Raw genomic sequence first — 20,194 nt, forward strand, 5'->3', positions numbered from 1 at the left:
GGGCCCACAGTCTTCATCCCCGTTTTACGGATGAGGGAACTGAGGCACAGAGAAGTGAAGTAATAATAGTAATAATAATGGGACACCTATTAAGCACTCACTGTTCTAAGCGCTGGGGAGGTTACAGGGTGAACAGGTTGCCCCACGTGCGGCTCACAGTCTTCATCCCTGTTTTACAGATGAGGGAACCAAGGCGCAGAGAAGTTAAGTAATAATAATAATGACTTTTATTAAGCGCTTACTATGCGCCAAGCACTGTTCTAAGTGCAGGGGAGGTTACAAGGTGATCAGGTTGCCCCACGTGGGGCTCACAGTCTTCATCCCTGTTTTACAGATGAGGGAACCGAGGTGCAGAGAAGTTAAGTAATAATAATAATGACTTTTATTAAGCACTTACTATGCACAAAGCACTGTTCTAAGCGCAGGGGAGGTTACAAGGTGATCAGGTTGCCCCACGTGGGGCTCACAGTCTTCATCCCCGTTTTACAGATGGGGGAACTGAGGCACAGAGAAGTGAAGTAATAATAATAATAATGGGGCACTTATTAAGCGCTTACTGTACTAATCTCTGGGGAGGTTACAAGGTGATCAGGTTGCCCCACGTGGGGCTTACAGTCTTCATCCCCGTCTTACAGATGGGGGAACTGAGGCACAGAGAAGTGAAGTAATAATAATAATAATGGGGCACTTATTAAGCACTTACTGTTCTAATCGCTGGGGAGGTTACAAGGTGATCAGGTTGCCCCACGTGGGGCTCACAGTCTTCATCCCTGTCTTACAGATGAGGGAACTGAGGCACAGAGAAGTGAAGTAATAATAATAATAATAATGGGGCACTTATTAAGCGCTTAGTGTTCTAAGCGCTGGGGAGGTTACAAGGTGATCAGGTTGCCCCACGTGGGGCTCACAGTCTTCATCCCCGTTTTACAGTTGATGAAACTGAGGTACAGAGAAGTGAAGTAATAATAGTAATAATAATGGCACTTATTAAGCACTTACTGTTCTAAGTGCTGGGGAGGTTACAAGGTGATCAGGTTGCCCCACGTGGGGCTCACAGTCCTCATCCCCATTTTACAGATGAGGGAACTGAGGCACAGAGAAGTGAAGTAGTTATAATAATAATGGGTTAAGTGCTTACTGTTCTAAACGCTTGGGAGGTTACAAGGTGATAAGGTTGCCCCACGTGGGGCCCACAGTCTTCATCCCCGTTTTACAGATGAGGGAACCGAGGCGCAGAGGAGTGAAGTAATAATAATAATGGCTTTTATTAAGCGCTTACTATGCGCAAAGCACTGTTCTAAGCATGGGGGAGGGTACAAGGTGATCAGGTTGCCCCACGTGGGGCTCACAGTCTTCATCCCCATTTTACAGATGAGGGAACTGAGGCACAGAGAAGTGAAGTAATAATAATAATAATGGCACTTATTAAGCGCTTACTGTTCTAAGCGCTGGGGAGGTTACAAGGTGATCAGGTTGCCCCACGTGCGGCTCACAGTTTTCATTCCTGTTTTACTGATGAGGGAACTGAGGCACAGAGAAGTGAAGTAATAATAGTAATAATACTGGCACTTATTAAGCGCTTACTGTTCTAAGCGCTGGGGAGGTTACAAGGTGATCTGGGTGCCCCACGTGCGGCTCACAGTCTTCGTCCTCGTTTTGCAGATGAGGGAACTGAGGCACAGAGAAGGGAAGTAATAGTAATAATAATGGCACTTATGAAGCGCTTACTGTTCTAAGCGCTGGGGAGGTTACAAGGTGATCAGGTTGCCCCACCTGCGGCTCACAGTCTTCATCCTTGCTTTACAGATGAGGGAACTGAGGCACAGAGAAGTGAAGTAATAATAATAATAATAATGGCACTTATTAAGCGCTTACTGTTCTAAGCTCTGGGGAGGTTACAAGGTGATCAGGTTGCCCCACGTGGGGCTCACAGTCTTCATCCCCGTTTTACAGATGAGGGAACTGAGGCACAGAGAAGTGAAGTAATAATAATAATGGCTCTTATTAAGCGCTTACTATGTGTAAAGCACTATTCTAAGCCTTGGGGAGGTTACAAGGTGATTAGGTTGCCCCACGTGGGGCTCACAGTCTTCATCCCCGTTTTACAGATGAGGTAACTGAGGCACAGAGAAGTGAAGTGACTTGCCCAGAGTGAGCTGACAAGTGGCGGAGCCGGGATTTGAACCCATGACCTCTGACTCCAAAGCCCGTGCCCTTTTCCACTGTGCCACGCTGCTTCTCTAGACTGTGAGCCCGTTGTTGGGTAGGGACCGTCTCTATATGTTGCTGACGTGTACTTCCCAAGCGCTTAGTACAGTGGGGCTCTCAGTCTTCATCCCCGTTTTACAGATGAAGGAACTGAGGCACAGAGAAGTGAAGTAATAATAATAATGGCTTTTATGAAGCGCTTACTATGAGCAAAGCACTGTTCTAAGCGCTGGGGAGGTTACAAGGTGATCAGGTTGCCGCACGTGGGGCTCACAGTCTTCATCCCTGTTTTACAGATGAGGGAACTGAGGCACAGAGAAGTGAAGTAATAATAATTGCTTTTATTAAGTGCTTACTATGCGCAAAGCACTTTTCTAAGCGCTGGGGAGGTTATAAGGTGATCAGGTTGTCCCATGTGGGGCTCACAGTCTTCATCCCCGTTTTACAGATGAGGTCACTGAGGCCCAGAGAATAATAATAATAATAATAATGGCATTTATTAAGTGAATACTATGCGCAAAGCACTGTTCTAAGTGCTGGGGAGGTTACAAGGTGATCAGGTCCCACGTGGGGTGCTCAGTCTTCATCCCCATTTTACAGATGAGGTCACTGAGGCCCAGAGAAGAATAATAAAATGGCATTTATTAAGCGCTTACTATGCGCAAATCACTTTTCTAAGCACTGGGGAGGTTACAAGGTGATCAGGTTGTCCCACGTGGGGCTCACAGTCTTCATCCCCGTTTTACAGATGAGGTAACGGAGGCACAGGGAAGTGAAGTGACTTGCCCAAAGTCACACAGCTGACAATTGGCAGAGCCGGGATTTGAACCCATGACCTCTGACTCCAAAGCCCGTGCCCTTTTCCACTGAGCCACCCTGCTTCTGTAGACTGTGAGCCCGTTGTTGGGTAGGGACCGTCTCTATATGTTGCCGACGTGTACTTCCCAAGCGCTTAGTACAGTGGGGCTCACAGTCTTCATCCCCATTTTACAGATGAGGGAACTGAGGCCCAGAGAAGTGAAGTGACTCGCCCAGAGTCACGCAGCTGACAAATGGCGGAGCCGGGATTTGAATCCACGACCTCTGACTCCGAAGCCTGTGCTCTTTAATAAGGAATAATGGCATTTATTAAGCACTTACCATGTGCAAAGCCCTGTTCTAAGCACTGGGGAGGTTAGAGAGGCAGCGTGGCTCAAAATGGAAAGAGCACGTGCTTTGGAGTCATAGATCATGGGTTCAAATTCCTGCTCTGCCTCTTGTCAGCTGTGTGACTTTGGGCAAGTCACTTCTCTGGGCCTCAGCTCCCTCATCTGTAAAATGGGGATGAAGACTGTGAGCTCCACATGGGACAACCTGATCACCTTGTATCCCCCCCAGCGCTTAGAACAGTGCTTTGCACACAGTAAGCGCTTAACAAATGCCGTCATTATTATTTTTATTACAAGGTGATCAGGTTGTCCCACGGGGGGCTCACAGTCTTCATTCCCATTTTCCAGATGAGGGAATGAGGCCCAGAGAAGTGACTTGCCCAAAATCAATCAGTCAATCAATCAGTCGTATTTATTGAGCGCTTTCTATGTGCAGAGCACTGTACTAAGCGCTTGGGAAGTACAAATTGGCAACATACAGAGACAGTCCCTACCCAACAGTGGGCTCACAGTCTAAAAGGGGGAGATGGAGAACAAAACCAAACATACTAACAAAATAAAATAAATAGAATAGATAGGTACAAGTAAAATAAATAAATAAATAGAGTAATAAATATGTACAAACATATACACATATATACAGGTGCTGTGGGGAAGGGAAGGTGGTAAGATGTGGGGGATGGAGAGGGGGACGAGGGGGAGAGGAAGGAAGGGGCTCTGGGAAGGCCTCTTGGAGGAGGTGGGCTCTCAGCAGGGCCTTGAAGGGAGGAAGAGAATAATAATGATGATGGCATTTGTTAAGCGCTTACTATGTGCAAAGCACTGTTCTAAGCGGAGGAAAAGCGAGGGGCAGACGTGGCTCAGTGGAAAGAGCCCGGGCTTTGGAGTCAGAGGTCATGGGTTCAAATCCCGGCTCTGCCACTTAATAATAATAACAATGGCATTTATTAAGCGGTTACTATGTGCAAGGCACTGTTCTAAGCACTGGGGAGGTCACAAAGTGATCAGGTTGTCCCACGGGGGGCTCACAGTCTTCATCCCCATTTTACGGATGAGGGAACTGAGGCCCAGAGAAGTGAAGTGACCTGCCCAATGTCACACAGCAGACATGTGGCGCAGCTGGGATTCGAACCCGTGTCCTCTGACTCCAAAGCCCGGGCTCTTTCCACTGAGCCACGCCGCTTCTCTGGGTTGGATTTGTTTTGGGGGGTGGGTGGGTAGAGTGGTTTCCCCTCCCGCAGCCCCCCAACTTTGCTGAGCATGTGGACGAGAGAGGGGACCTACCCACCTGTTCTTGGGGAGGGTCACCACCCGGGAAACAGCGGTGGGACTGATAATAATCCTAATAATCCTGCTGTCTGTTAATAACAGATAATCATGCTATCTAATAATAATTACAATGGTATTAAGTGCTTACTATGTGCCAAGCACTGCTCTAAGCGCTGGCGGGGGCGGGGGGCACACAAGACTGTGAGCCCGTTGTTGGGTGGGGACTGTCTCTGTCGCCGAATTGTACTTTCCAAGCACTTAGTCCAGTGCCCTGCATCATCATCATCATCAATCGTATTTATTGAGCGCTTACTGTGTGCAGAGCACTGTAGTAAGCGCTTGGGAAGTCCAAGTTGGCAGCATATAGAGACAGTCCCTACCCAACAGCGGGCTCACAGTCTAAAAGGGGGAGACCGAGAACAAAACCAAACATACTAACAAAATAAAATAAACAGAATAGATATGTACAAGTAAAATAAATAGAGTAATAAATATGTACAAACATATATATGTATATGCAGGTGCACACAGTAAGCGCTCAATAAATAGGAATGAATGAATACAAGGTAATCAGGTTGTCCCCCGTGGGGCTCGCAGTCTTCATCCCCGTTTTACAGATGAGGGAACTGAGGCCCAGTGAAGTGACTCACCCAAAGCCACACAGCTGACGAGTGACGGAGCTGGGATTAGAACCCGTGATCTCTGACTCCCAAGCCCGGGCTCTTTCCACTGAGCCACACTGCTTCTCATCTGTTAAGCGCTTACTAGGCGCTAGGCACCGTACTGAACGCTCGGGTGAATACACTCAGGTTGGACGACAGTCCCTGTTCCATGTGGGGCGCGTCGTCGTAATCCCCATTTTACAGATGAGATAACCGAGGCACGATGAAGTGAAGCGACTTGCCCCAGGCCCCACAGCGGACGAGTGGCAGAGCCGGGATTAGAACCCAGGTCATTTTAACTCCCTTGTCGGGATTGGGGGGGGGGGGGGGGGGCAGGTAGTACCTGCGGTGTTGCGTTGGGATTTGAGGTTTCGATGCCTTTTCCAAGGGAATCTTCAGACCCGCGGGGAACCCCGGGATGGCCTTCTGGTTTTCCAGATGTGTTGCTATGGGTAACCACCTGTTGCTCTTCTCCCTGGAGAAGGCCAGAGTGGGATTTGGGAGATTCACCTCCCAACAGAGGCGTTGTCTCTTTCCAAAATACGTGCTCTGTCTCGGCTCAATGGGGCCGGCCTAGCCAGAATTCCCCTTCTCCTGGTCTCCGTCTGTTAGAAGACGGACTTCCGCTTCCACTGCCAGGTGGTTAGCTGCGGGTCGGAAGTGGGAATAAATCCCAATAAGATCTCCGAATTTTCTTGTCCATTTGGGGCCAGCGGACCAAAACTCCGCTGGTATCCAGAGGATGCTGAGCGTTGGATTACTTAAATGAGGAGTGGGATGATAATAATAATTATTATGGTATTTGTTAATTGCTTACTATGTGCGAGGCACTGTACTAAGCGCCAGGGTGGATCCCAGCAAATCGGGTTGAATGCAGTCCCTGCCCCACGCGGGGCTCATAGTCGCAATTCCCATTTTGCAGAGGAGATAGCTGAGGCCTGGTGAAGTGACTTGCCCAAGGTCACATGGCAGATAAGTGGCAGGTGCAGGATTAGAACCTGTGGCCTGATTCCCAGGCCTGTGCTCTATCCATTATGCCATCATTGTTGGGGTGGCCATCTCCAAGCCCTTCGCTCTCTTTAAATGATTATAAATGACATATTTATAATAATGTCTGTCTCCCCCCCCCAGATTGTGAACTCATTATGGGCCCGGCACGTGTCTGCTAATTCTGTTGTATTTATTGAGCACTTACTGTGTGCAGAGCACTGTACTAAGCGCTTGGAAAGTACAGTTCGGCAACAGAGATAATCCCTCCGAACAATGGGCTCACAGTCTAGAATAATGATGGTATTTGTCAAGCGCTTACTCGGTGCCATGCACTGTTCTAAGTGCTGGGGTAGATGCAAGGTAATTCATTCATTCAGTCGTATTTATTGGGCGCTTACTTTGTGTAGAGCACTATACTAAGCGCTAGAGAAGCAGCGTGGCTCATTGGAAAGAGCTTTGGAGTCAGAGGTCATGGGTTCAAATCCTGGCTCCGCCAATTGTCAGCTGTGTGACTTTGGGCGAGTCACTTCACTTCTCTGGGCCTCAGTTACCTCATCTGTAAAATGGGGATTAAGACTGTGAGCCCCAAGTGGGACAACCTGATCACCTTGTATCCTCCCCAGCGCTTAGAACGGTGCTTTGCACATAGTAAGCGCTTAACAAATGCCATCATTATTATTATTATTATTACAGATGGGCAACATATAGAGATGGTCCCTACCCAACAATGGGTCCATTCCCCAAAGTCACACAGCTGACAAATGGCGGAATCCACGACCTCTGACTCCAAAGCCCGGGCTCTTTAATAATGAATAACGGCATTTAGTTGGGTCTAGAAGTCCCGTCTAGGTAATCAAGTTGACCCATGTGGGGCTCACAGTCTCAGCCCCCGTTTTCCAGACGAGGTAACCGAGGCCCGGGGAAGTGAAGTGACTTGGCCAAGGTCACACAGCATCCTTTGTGTTCTCTCCCAAACACTTAGTACAGTGCTCCGCGCCTCGTGAGCCCGCAGGAAGTCCCGCTGATCGGCTGATTCCTTAACTGGGCCTTCCCCTCCAGAGTGTTCCTCTTCCAGTGGGAAACCCAACCACGCAGACATCATGCTTATAAACCTACAGTATGTTTCAGAAGTGGAAATAATTAACGACCGCACAGAAACCCCGCCCCCCCTAGCTTCACTCAACGTTAGCAAGGTAAGGAGCCGGTTGTGGCTGGCCAAAACGGTCGGGGGGTAAGTCTCCTCGGTGGGGAGGGCCGAGGGGGGCAGGGCTGGTCCCGAAGGGGTGAAGGTGCCCGCGTAATCCACGGGCAGCGGAAAACGTGGCGTCATCATCATCATCAATCGTATTTATTGAGCGCTTACTATGTGCAGAGCACTGTACTAAGCGCTTGGGAAGTACAAATTGGCAACATGTAGAGACGGTCCCTACCCAACAGTGGGCTCACAGTCTAAAAGTGGCAGGGACTGGCTCCCTTCTTTGCAGGCTTTCCTGCTTTCAGGTGGTCTCCCGGATCAGGGGGGTGGTCTTCGTGGATGTTGGTACTCATTCAGCGCCGGGGTAGGTGCTGATAATGGTGTTATTTAATCATAGCAATAATAATGGTATTAAGTGCTTACTATGTGCCAAGCGCTGTTCTAAGCACTGGGGTAGGTACGAGGCAGCCAGGTTGTCCCGCGTGGGGCTCTCAGTCTTGATCCCCGTTTTAAAAATGAGGTAACTGAGGCCCAGAGAAGTTAAGTGACTCGCCCAGAGTCACACAGCTGCCAAGTGGCGGAGCCGGGAGTAGAACCCACGACCTCTGACTCCCAATAATAATGATAATAATAATAATGATGGCATTTATTAAGCGCTTACTATGTGCAAAGCACTGTTGTAAGCGCTGGGAAGGTTACAGAGTGATCAGGTTGTCCCACAGGGGCTCACAGTCTTAATCCCCATTTTACAGATGAGGTAACTGAGGCCCAGAGAAGTTAAGTGACTCACCCAAAGTCACACAGCTGACAATTGGCGGAGCCGGAATTGGAACCCATGACCTCTGACTCCAAAGCCCGGGCTCTTTCCACTAAGCCACACTGCTTCTCTTTAGCCACGCGGCTTCTCTTTGTTCTCTTTATTTGTTAGGCGCTTACTTTGTGCCAGGCACTGGACTAAGCGCTGGGGTGGGCACAAGCAAATCAGGTTGGACACAGTCCCTTGTTCCTTGTGGGGCTCACAGGGGTCTTTATCCCCATTTTAAAAATGAGGTAACTGAGGCCCAGAGAAGTTAAGTGACTCGCCCAGAGTCACACAGCTGCCAAGTGGCGGAGCCGGGAGTAGAACCCACGACCTCTGACTCCCAACAATAATAATAATAATGATGGCATTTATTAAGCGCATACTATGTGCAAAGCACTGTTCTAAGTGCTGGGTAGGTTACAGAGTGATCAGGTTGTCCCACAGGAGGCTCACAGTCTTAATCCCCATTTTACAGATGAGGTAACTGAGGCCCAGAGAAGTTAAGTGACTCGCCCAAAGTCACACAACTGCCAAGTGGCGGAGCCGGGAGTAGAACCCACGACCTCTGACTCCCAATAATAATAATAATGATAATAATAATAATAGTGATGGCATTTATTAAGCGCTTTCTATGTGCAAAGCACTGTTCTAAGCGCTGGGAAGGTTACAAAGTGATCAGGTTGTCCCACAGGGGGCTCACAGTCTTAATCCCCATTTTACAGATGAGGGAACTGAGGCCCAGAGAAGTGAAGTGACTCGCCCAAAGTCACACAGCTGACAATTGGCGGAGCCGGGATTTGAACCCATGACCTCTGACTCCAAAGCCCGGGCTCTTTCCACTAAGCCAAACTGCTTCTCTTTAGCCACGCTGCTTCTCTTTGTTCTCTTTATTAGGCGCTTACTTTGTGCCAGGCATTGGACTAAGCACTGGGGTGGGCACAAGCAAATCGGGTTGGACACAGTCCCTTGTCCCTTGTGGGGCTCACAGTCTTAATCCCCGTTTTACAGGTGAAGTCACTGAGGCCCAGAGAAGTGAAGTGACTCACCCACGGTCACACAGCAGATAACTGGCATAGCCGGGATTAGAACCCTTGACCTTCTGATTCCCAGGGCCGGGCTCTATAATAATAATAATAATAATAATGATGATATTTATTAAGTGCTTACTATGTGCACTGTTCCAAGTGCTGGGGGGATACAAGGTGATCAGATTGTCCCACGTGGGGCTCACAGTCTTAATCCCCCATTTTACAGGTGAAGTCACTGAGGCCCAGAGAAGTGAAGTGACTCACCCACGGTCACACAGCAGACAAGTGGCATAGCCGGGATTAGAACCCATGACCTTCTGATTCCCAGGCCCGGGCTCTATAATAATAATAATAATGATGATGATGATGGCATTTATTAAGTGCTTACCATGTGCACTGTCCTAAGTGCTGGGGGGATACAAGGTGATCAGATTGTCCCACGGGGGGCTCACAGTCTTAATCCCCCATTTTACAGATGAGGTAACTGAGGCCCAGAGAAGTGAAGTGACTTGCCCAAAGCCACACAGCCGACAAGTGAGGAGCCGGGATTTGAACCCATGACCTCTGACTCCAAAGCCCGGGCTCTTTCCACTGAGCCACGCTGCTTCTCACTTCTCCACTATGCCCTGCTGGACTTAGATCGGGGCCCAATCCCCATCCCACCAGGGAGAACAGGGATTTTTTTATCCCCATTTAACAGATGAAAACCCGAGGCCTGGAAGGGTGAAATCCACTGTTGGGTAGGGACTGTCTCTATACGTTGCCAATTTGTACTTCCCAAGCGCTTAGTACGGTGCTCTGCACGTAGTAAGCGCTCAATAAATACGATTGATGATGATGAAATGACTCTACCAAGGCCACCCAGCAGGTTGGTGGCAGATGTGGGAGGGAGACCCAGGATCTCCCGGGCCCTTCCCGCTAGGCCAGACTGTCTGCCGGCTGGAAGCATTACCCCCCAAATAGGTTAGAGAGGCCAGATCTTTGTGCCTTCCTCATCGGGGAAGGGGATGGGGCTCAGCTAAGCGTCTACTTGGGAGCCCTCGCCAGGGAGTCGAGAGCCACACCTAGGCCAGAGTGAGGTAGGTGAGAAGATTGTGAGTCTGTGAGTGTGTGCGTGCGTGTTATTTGATTGAAGAAGCCGTGCTGTTCGTGAGTTTGTTCAGCCTGAGCCCGTGGTAATAATGATGGCATTTATTAAGCGCTTACTACGTGCAAAGCACCGTTCTAAGCGCTGGGAGGTTACAGGGTAATCAGGTTGTCCCACGTGGGGCTCACAGTCTTCATCCCCATTTAACAGACGAGGTACCTGAGGCACAGAGAAGTGAAGTGACTTGCCCAAAGTCACACAGCTGACAATTGGCAGAGCCGGGATTTTGAACCCATGACCTTTGACTCCAGAGCCCGGGCTCTTTTCCATTGAGCCACGCTGAGCACTTAGCAGTACTGTGTTTCACACGCAGGACGTGCTCAATAAATTCATTCATTCAATCGTATTGAGCGCTTACTGTGCGCAGAGCACTGGACTAAGCGCTCGGGAAGTACAAGTTGGCAACATATAGAGATGGTCCCTACCCAACAGTGGGCTCACATACATTTGTACATATTTATTACTCTATTTATTTATTTATTTATTCACCTATTCATTATTTATTTATTTATTTATTTTACTTGTACATATCTATTCTATTTATTTTATTTTGTTAGTATGTTTGGTTTTGTTCTCTGTCTCCCCCTCTTAGACTGTGAGCCCACTGTTGGGTAGGGACTGTCTCTAGATGTTGCCAACTTGGACTTCCCAAGCGCTTAGTCCAGTGCTCTGCACACAGTAAGCGCTCAATAAATACGATTGATTTGATTGATTGATTAGAAGGGGGAGACAGACAACAAAACAAAACGTGTGGACAGGTGTCAAGTCGTCAGAACAACTAGAATTAAAGCTAGATGCACATAAGTATGACTGAATGAGTAAGAAGCTCTTGTGCAGCTGAGTCTGCTTAGTACAGTGCCTTTGCACACAATCAGTGCTCAAATACAGTTGAATCATCATCATCATCATCAATCGTATTTATTGAGCGCTTACTATGTGCAGAGCACTGGACTAAGCGCTTGGGAAGTACAAATTGGCAACATATAGAGGCAGTCCCTACCCAACAGTGGGCTCACAGTCTAAAGGTTGAATGAGTGTGACCTCCCCTTCTAGACTGTGAGCCCGCTGTTGGGTAGGGACCGTCTCTCTATGTTGCCAACTTGTACTTCCCAAGCGCTTAGTCCAGTGCTCTGCACACAGTAAGCGCTCAATAAATACGATTGAATGAATGAATGGCCCATCCGCCAAGCTAGCTCTCTTCCTCCCTTCAAGGCCCTACTGAGAGCTCACCTCTTCCAGGAGTCCTTCCCAGACTGAGCCCCTTCCTTCCTCTCCCCTTCGTCCCCCTCTCCATCCCCCCATCTTACCTCCTTCCCTTCCCCACAGCACCTGTATATATGTATATATGTTTGTGCATATTTATTACTCTATTTATTTATTTATGTATTTATTTTACTTGTACATATCTATTCTGTTTATTTTATTTTGTTAGTATGTTTGGTTTTGTTCTCTGTCTCCCCCTTTTAGACTGTGAGCCCACTGTTGGGTAGGGACTGTCTCTATATGTTGCCAACTTGTACTTCCCAAGCGCTTAGTACAGTGCTGTGCACACAGTAAGCGCTCAAAAAATACAAAAAAAAAAAAAATACAAAAAAAAAAAAAATGAGTGAATGAATGAATGCAGGCACAGACCCTTCCTCTGGTTTCACCAAGAGCCTCTGCTCCGCCCTCCCAGGAAGGGCTTGTTGGCCGACAGTCCGGCCCAGTCCGCCCAGGGGGGTCAAGTGGGCTACTGTCAGCTTTTTTGAAGCCACGGTGGCCGGGGTCTCTCACTCCCCCAGAGCCTCGTGGGGGACAGTCTGCCCGTCCCCCTCGGGGGACACGGCTGGCCCTCGGCCTGGCCACGCTTAACCCCCGGGACAGACGATGGGAGGGCGAGGGGAGGAGGAGGAAGAGGAGAAGGGGGTGGGGGTGGAGGCGGGGGCCGCCTCCCCAGAGCCGGATCAAGGAGAACCCTTCTGATGGTGAGGGAGCAGTATCCTGGCCTCACTTCCTGTGAGGAAGCTTTATTATTATTATTATTATTATTATTATTATTATTATTATTATATATTATTGGGTTGTCCCCCTGTGGGACAACCTGATCGCCTTGTGACCTCCTGCAGCGCTTGGAACGGTGCTTTGCACATAGTAAGCGCTTAGCAAATGCCATCATCATCATCATAACATGTACATATCTATTCTATTTATTTTATTTTGTTAGTATGTTTGGTTTTTTGTTTTTTTTTCCTCTGTCTCCCCCTTTTAGACTGTGAGCCCAGTGTTGGGTAGGGACTGTCTCTATACGTTGCCAATTTGTACTTCCCAAGCGCTTAGTACAGTGCTCTGCACATAGTAAGCGCTCAATAAATATGATTGATTGATTGATTATTATTATTATTATCATCATCATCATCATTTTATTATTATCATTATTTTATTATTATTATCATTATTATTATAATCATCATCATCATTATTTGTATTATGACCACTATTTGTTCAGCATTCCCCATGTGCCCAGCACTGTAATAGATGCACTAATAATAATGGTGATATTTGTTAAGCGCCTACTATGTGCCGGGCATTGTCCTAAGCGCTGGACTGGATACAAGCAAGTCGGATTGGACGCAGTCCCTGTCCCTCCTGGGGCTCACTGTCTCAGTCCCCATTTTAATAATAATAATAACGATGGTATTTGTTAAGCGCCTACTCTGCGTGAGACACTGTTCGAAGCGCTGTGGGGGGGATACAAGATGATCATTTTGTCCCTCCTGGGGCTCACAGTCTCAGTCCCCATTTTAATAATAATAATAACGATGGTATTTGTTAAGCGCCTACTCTGTGCGAAGCACTGTTCGAAGCGCTGGTGGGGGGGGATACAAGATGATCATTTTGTCCCACGTGGGGTTCACAGTCTTAATCCCCATTTAACAGATGAGGTACCTGAGGCACAGAGCAGCGAAGTGGCTTGCCCAAGGCCACGCAGCTGACAAGTGGCAGAGCGGGATTTGAACCCGTGACCTCTGACTCCCAAGCCCAGGCTCTTTCCACTGAGCCATGCTGCTTCGTGAGGGGACTGAGGCACAGAGAAGTGAAGTGGTTTGCCCAAGGGCACCCAGCAGGCTAGTGGCGGAGCCGGGATTAGAACCCATGACCTTCTCACTCCTGGGCCCATCCTCTATGCCATCATCATCATCATCAGTCGTATTGAGCGCTTACTGTGTGCAGAGCACTGTACTAAGCGCTTGGGAGGTTACAAGGTGATCAGGTTGTCCCACGGGGGGCTTACAGTCTTAATCCCTTCAAAGCCCTACTGAGAGCTCAGTACGAAAAAAAAATATCCAAGCCGTCTTCAAGTGGCGCTTCTTTCATACGCTTCAGCTGGGAGGATGCTGTCTCTCTCCCCACTTCATTCATCCATTCATTCAGTCGTATTTCTTGAGCGCTTACTGTGTGCAGAGCACTGGACTAAGCGCTTGGGAAGTCCAAGTTGGCAACATATAGAGACGGTCCCTACCCAACAATCAGTCAATCGTATTTATTGAGCGCTTACTGTGTGCACAGCACTGTACTGAGCGCTTGGGAAGTCCAAGTTGGCAACATATAGAGACGGTCCCTGCCCCACAGCGGGCTCACAGTCTAGAAGGGGATAATGATGGCATTTGTTGAGCGCTTACTATGTGCAGGGCACTGTTCTAAGTGCTGGGGAGGTTACAAGGTGATCGGGTTGTCCCACGGGGGGCTCACAGTCTGCATCCCCATTTTACAGATGAGGGAACTGAGGCACGGAGAAGTTAGGTGATTTGTTCGAAGTCACCCCACTTATCAGCCGCCCCAGATGCCTCGAGTCCCTAGAGCCTAATCCATCATTCCCACTTCTGACCCGTCAGAGCCTGGTTGGAGGCGACCAACCCACTCCTCGTTCGGTTTGGCTCTAGTATATATGTATATGTATATATAGTTGTACATATTTATTACTCTTTATTTTACTTGTACATATCTATCCTATTTATTTTATTTTGTCGGTATGTTTGGTTTCGTTCTCTGTCTCCCCCTTTTAGACTGTGAGCCCACTGTTGGGTAGGGCCCGTCTCTATGTGTTGCCAATTTGTACTTCCCAAGCGCTTAGTACAGTGCTCTGCACATAGTAAGCACTCAATAAATATGATTGATGATGATGATGATGATTGATTCCGGAAGGGCTTCATAGGTGGGGAGAGTAGCGATCTGATGGTCGTGACGGGGGAGAGACTTTTGGGCAGGAGGGAGGGCGTGAGCAAGGGTTCGGCAGCGGGACAGCTGAGGATGAGGCAGAGCGAGGAGACGGACGTGAGGAATGGAGAGTGCGAGCTGGGGTCCAGTGGGAGAAGGGCGTGGGATAGGTACCATCATCATCATCATCATCAATCGTATTTATTGAGCACTGTACGAAGCGCTTGGGAAGTACAAATTGGCAACATCTAGAGACAGTCCCTACCCAACAGTGGGCTCACAGTCTAAAAGGGGGAGACGGAGAACAAAGCCAAACATACTAACAAAATAAAATAAACAGAATAGATATGTACAAGTAAAATAAATAGAGTAATAAATATGTACGAACATATATACATATATATATATACCAGGGAGAGGGCCGTTTCTGGTTACGGTGGAGAGGAACGGGCAGCCGACGGAGCTTTTCGAGAATCGTATGAGAAGCATCGTGGTCTAGAAGCAGCGTGGCTCAGTGGAAATCAATCAATCAGTTGTATTTATTGAGCGCTTACTGTGTGCAGAGCACTGTAGTAAGCGCTTGGGAAGTACCAGTTGGCAACATCTAGAGACAGTCCCTACCCAACAGTGGGCTCACAGTCTAAAAGGGGGAGACGGAGAACAAAGCCAAACATACTAACAAAATAAAATAAATAGAATAGATATGTACAAGTAAAATAAATAAAGAGTAATAATATATACAAACATATATACATATATATATACCAGGGAAAGGGCCGTTTCTGGTTACGGTGGAGAGGAACGGGCAGCCGACGGAGCTTTTCGAGAATCGTATGAGGAGCATCGTGGTCTAGAAGCAGCGTGGCTCAGTGGAAATCAATCAATCAATCGTATTTATTGAGCGCTTACTGTGTGCAGAGCACTGTAGTAAGCGCTTGGGAAGTACAAGTTGGCAACATCTAGAGACAGTCCCTACCCAACAGTGGGCTCATAGTCTAAAAGGGGGAGACAGAGAACAAAGCCAAACATACTAACAAAATAAAATAAATAGAATAGATATGTACAAGTAAAATAAATAAATAGAGTAATAAATATGTACAAACATATATACATATATATATACCAGGGAAAGGGCAGTTTCTGGTTACGGTGGAGAGGAACGGGCAGCCGACGGAGCTTTTCAAGAATCATATGAGAAGCATCACGGTCTAGAAGCAGCGTAGCTCAGTGGAAATCAATCAGTCAATCAATCAATCAGGGGGAGACAGAGAACAAAACCAAACATACTAACAAAACAAAATAAAATAAATAGAGTAATAAGTCTGTACAAACATATATACAGGTGCTGTGGGGAAGGGAAGGCGGTAAGATGGGGTTGATGGAGAGGGGGACGAGGGGGAGAGGAAGGATTGAAGGATTGGATTGAATTGGATTGAAGGATTGAAGGAAGGATTGAATTCATTCAATCAATCAATCGTATTGAGCGCTTACCGTGTGCAGAGCACTGTACTAAGCGCTTGGGAAGTCCAAGTTGGCAACATACAGAGACAGTCCCTACCCAACAGTGGGCTCACAGTCTAAAAGGGGGAGACAGAGAACAAAACCAAACATACTAACAAAATAAAGTAAATAGAATAGATATGTACAGGTAAAATAAATAAATAGAGTAATAAAAATGCACAAACATATATACATATATATGGGTGCTGCGGGGAAGGGAAGGAGGTAAGATGAGGGGGATGGAGAGGGGGACGAGGGGGAGAAAGAGTCCGGGCTTTGGAGTCAGAGGTCATGGGTTCAAATCCCGGCTCCCCCACTTGTCAGCTGTGTGACTTTGGGCAAGTCACTTCACTTCTCTGCGCCTCAGTTCCCTCATCTGGAAAATGGGGGTTAAGACTGTGAGCCCGCCGTGGGACAACCTGATCACCTTGTAACCTCCCCAGCGCTTAGAACAGTGCTTTACACATAGTAAGCGCTTAACAAATACCATCATTATTATTATTATTATTAGTGATAAGAGCATGGGCTTGAGAGGCAGAGGTCATGGGTTCTAATCCTGCCTCCCCCACATGTCTGCTGTTTGACCTTGGGCAAGTCACTTCACTTCTCTGAGCCTCAGTTACCTCATCTGTAAAACGGGGATTAAGACTGTGAGCCCCCCGTGGGGCAACTTGATCACCTTGTACCCTCCCCAGTGCTTACAACAGTTCTTCGCACATAGTAAGCGCTTAACAAATGCCATCATTATTATTATTATTATTATTATTATTATTATTATTTGGGTTCTAACCCTGGCTCTGCTACTTGTCTGCCGAGTGCTTTGGACAACTCCACTTCTCGGGGCCTCAGTTCCCTCACCTGTAAAATGGGGATTAAGAAGGTGAGCCTCATGTGAGCCTCTAGACTGTGAGCCCATTGTTGGGTAGGGACCATCTCTATATGTTGCCAACTTGGACTTCCCAAGTGCTCAGTACAGTGCTCTGCACACAGTAAGCGCTCAATAAATACGAATGAATGAATGAATGGGACTGCGTCCAACCTGATTAGCTTTTGCCTACCCTGGTGCTTAGAACTGTGTTTGGCGTATAATAAGCCAAATGAATTCCATAATTATTATTGTTATGTGTTGCGCGCTGACCGTGTGCAGAACCCTATACGCCTGGGAGTCAGAAGGTCAAGGGTTCTAATCCCGGCACTGCCACTTGTCTGCTGTGTGACCTTGGACAAGTCACTTCACTTCTCTGGGCCACAGTCACCTCATCTGTGAAATGGGGATTAAGACTGTGAGCCCCAGGCGGGACAGGGACTGTGCCCAACCTGATTTGCTTGTGTTCCCCTCCAGCGTTTAGTACAGTGGCAGGGTGGCTTAGAGGCCAAAGCATGATGATGATGGTATTTGTTAAGCACCTACTATGTGCAAAGCACTGTTCTAAGCGCCGGGGAGGTTACAAGGTGATCAGGTTGTCCCACGCGGGGCTCACAGTTTTAATCCCCATTTTAAAGATGAGGGAACTGAGGCACAGAGAAGTGAAGTGACTTGCCCAAAGTCACCCAGCTGACAGTTGGCGGAGCCGGGATTTGAACCCACGACCTCTGACTCCAAAGCCCGGGCTCTTTCCACTGAGCCACGCTGCTTCTAAAAGCATGGGCTTGGGAGTCAGAGAACGTGGGTTCTAATCCCGGCCACTTGTCTGCTGTGTGACCTTAGGTGAGTCGCTTCAGTTCTCTGTGCCTCAGTTCCCTCATCTGTAAAATGGGGATTAAGACTGTGAGCTCCATGTGGGACAAACTGATTACCCTGTATCCACCCCAGTGCTTAGAACAGTGCTCTTGGCCCATAGTAAGCACTTAACAAATGCATTCATTCTCTATTTATTCTCTATTACTCTATTTATTTATTTATTACTCTATTTATTTATTACTCTATTTATTTATTACTCTATTTTACTTGTACATATCTATTCTATTTATTTTATTTTGTTAATATGTTTTGTTCTTGTCTTCCCCTTCTAGACTGTGAGCCCACTGTTGGATAGGGACCGTTTCTACATGTTGCCAACTTGGACTTCCCAAGTGCTTAGTACAGTGCTCTGCACACAGTAAGTGCTCAATAAATACGATTGATTGATTGATTCATTCAATCGTACTTATTGAGCGCTTACTGTGTGCAGAGCACTGTACTAAGCGCTCAGGAAGTGCAAATACAACAATTAACAGTTACTCTTGGAAGAGAACAATGTAACAAGAACAAGCCCACATCGACCTTAAAATCAAAAGCGAGGTGCAGAATGACTTTTTAGAAAAATATTCCAGGAAGTAGAGCCTGGAGAGGTCGGAGGTAGTCGAGCCGGGCCGTGGCAGGACTTGGACCTATATAATAATAATAATAATAATAATAATAATGATGGCATTTGTTAAGCGCTTACTATGTGCAAAGCACTGTTCTAAGCGCTGGGGGGGATACAGTGTGATCAAGTTGTCCCACGGGGGGCTCACAGTCTTAATCCCCATTTTGACAGATGAGGGAACGGAGGCTCAGAGAAGTGAAGTGACTTGCCCAAGGTCACCCAGCAGCCTCGCGGCGGAGTCGGGATTCGAACCCACGACCTCTGACTCCAAAGCCCGGGCTCTATCCAATGTGGCGACAGACGGATGTGGAGGGTTGAGGGCGGAGCGGGAGAGACAGAGAGGAGTTGTCCCCACTTCCCTCCGACTCTCAGCCGGCCTCAGCCTCGAGCGGCCAAATCGTATCTATTGTGGAGGGACCCCGGCCCTGCGAGGCAGAAGGTCCTGGGTTCTAATCCCGGCTCCGCCACTTGTCTGCTGCGTGACCTTCGGCAAGTCGCTTCTCTGTGCCTCAGTTACCTCACCTGTGAAATGGGGTTTTAGGCTATGTGGAACAGGGACAGTGCCCAACCCGATTAGCTTACATCTACCCCGGCACTTAGTACAGTGCTTGACATGTAGTAAGCATTTAACAAATGCCATCATTAGTCCCCCTCTAGACTGTTAGCTCGTTGTGGGCGGGGAACACGTCTTCTATTTTTTTTTTTTTTGTATTGTGCTCTCCCAAGTGCTTAGGACAGTGCTCTGCACATAGAGAAGCAGCGTGGCTCAGTGGAAAGAGCCCGGGCTTTGGAGTCAGAGGTCATGGGTTCGAATGCCGACTCCACCACATGTCTGCTGTGTGATCTCGGGCAAGTCGCTTAACTTCTCTGGGCCTCAGTTACCTCATCTGTAAAATGGGGGTTAAGACTGTGAGCCCCACATGGGACAACCTGATCACCCTGTATCCTCCCCAGCGCTTAGAGCAGTGCTTTGCACATAGTAAGCGCTTAACAAATGCCAATTATTATTATTATTATTATTATTATTATTATAGCCTCACTAAATACGATTGATTCTGACAGCTGGGGGCTGAGACCCGTTTTAGTGTGAGCTTCCGAAGGGAAGCAGCGGGGCTCAGAGGAAAGAGCCCGGGTTTGGGAGTCAGAGGTCGTGGGTTCTAATCCCAACTCTGCCACATGTCAGCTGTGTGACCTTGGGCGAGTCACTTCACTTCTCTGGGCCTCAGTTACCTCATCTGTAAAATGGGGGTTAAGACTGTGAGCCCCACGTGGGACAACCTGATTACCTTGTATCTCCCCCAGTGCTTACAACAGTGCTTGGCACATAGTGCGTAACAAATCTCATCATCGTTATTATTATTATTGTTGAATGTGAGCCCCATGTGGGACCTGATGATCTTGTATGTATCCCAGTGCTTAGTACAGTGCTTGGCCTATCGTGAGCGCTTAACGAATACCACAATTATTATTTTATTTATTTATTATTTTATTATCCCCTTCCCTCCCCTCCCGACCACCGTGCTCAGCAGGGGATATACCCGCCCCGGAACACACGATGACGATGATGATGGCATTTATTAAGCGCTTACTATGTGCAAAGCACTGTTCTAAGCGCTGGGGAGTTTACAAGGTGATCAGGTTGTCCCACGTGGGGCTCACCGTCTTCATCCCCATTTTACAGATGAGGGAACTGAGGCCCGGAG

At 47.9% G+C, this 20,194-nt stretch overlaps 1 protein-coding gene across 1 annotated transcript in view; it reads left to right on the top strand.

The window, feature by feature from the left end:
* LSM12 (LSM12 homolog) overlaps positions 1–20,194 on the top strand; it is a 44,040-nt gene that overhangs the window by 7,893 nt on the left and 15,953 nt on the right. Inside the window, exon 2 of the mRNA XM_038754544.1 lies at positions 7,337–7,470. Within this exon, the coding sequence (XP_038610472.1) occupies positions 7,337–7,470 (134 nt within the window). The remainder of the gene's footprint in view (positions 1–7,336; positions 7,471–20,194) is intronic.

This window comes from Tachyglossus aculeatus, chromosome 11 (assembly GCF_015852505.1).
Source record: "Tachyglossus aculeatus isolate mTacAcu1 chromosome 11, mTacAcu1.pri, whole genome shotgun sequence".
Taxonomy (NCBI): Eukaryota; Metazoa; Chordata; class Mammalia; order Monotremata; family Tachyglossidae; genus Tachyglossus; species Tachyglossus aculeatus.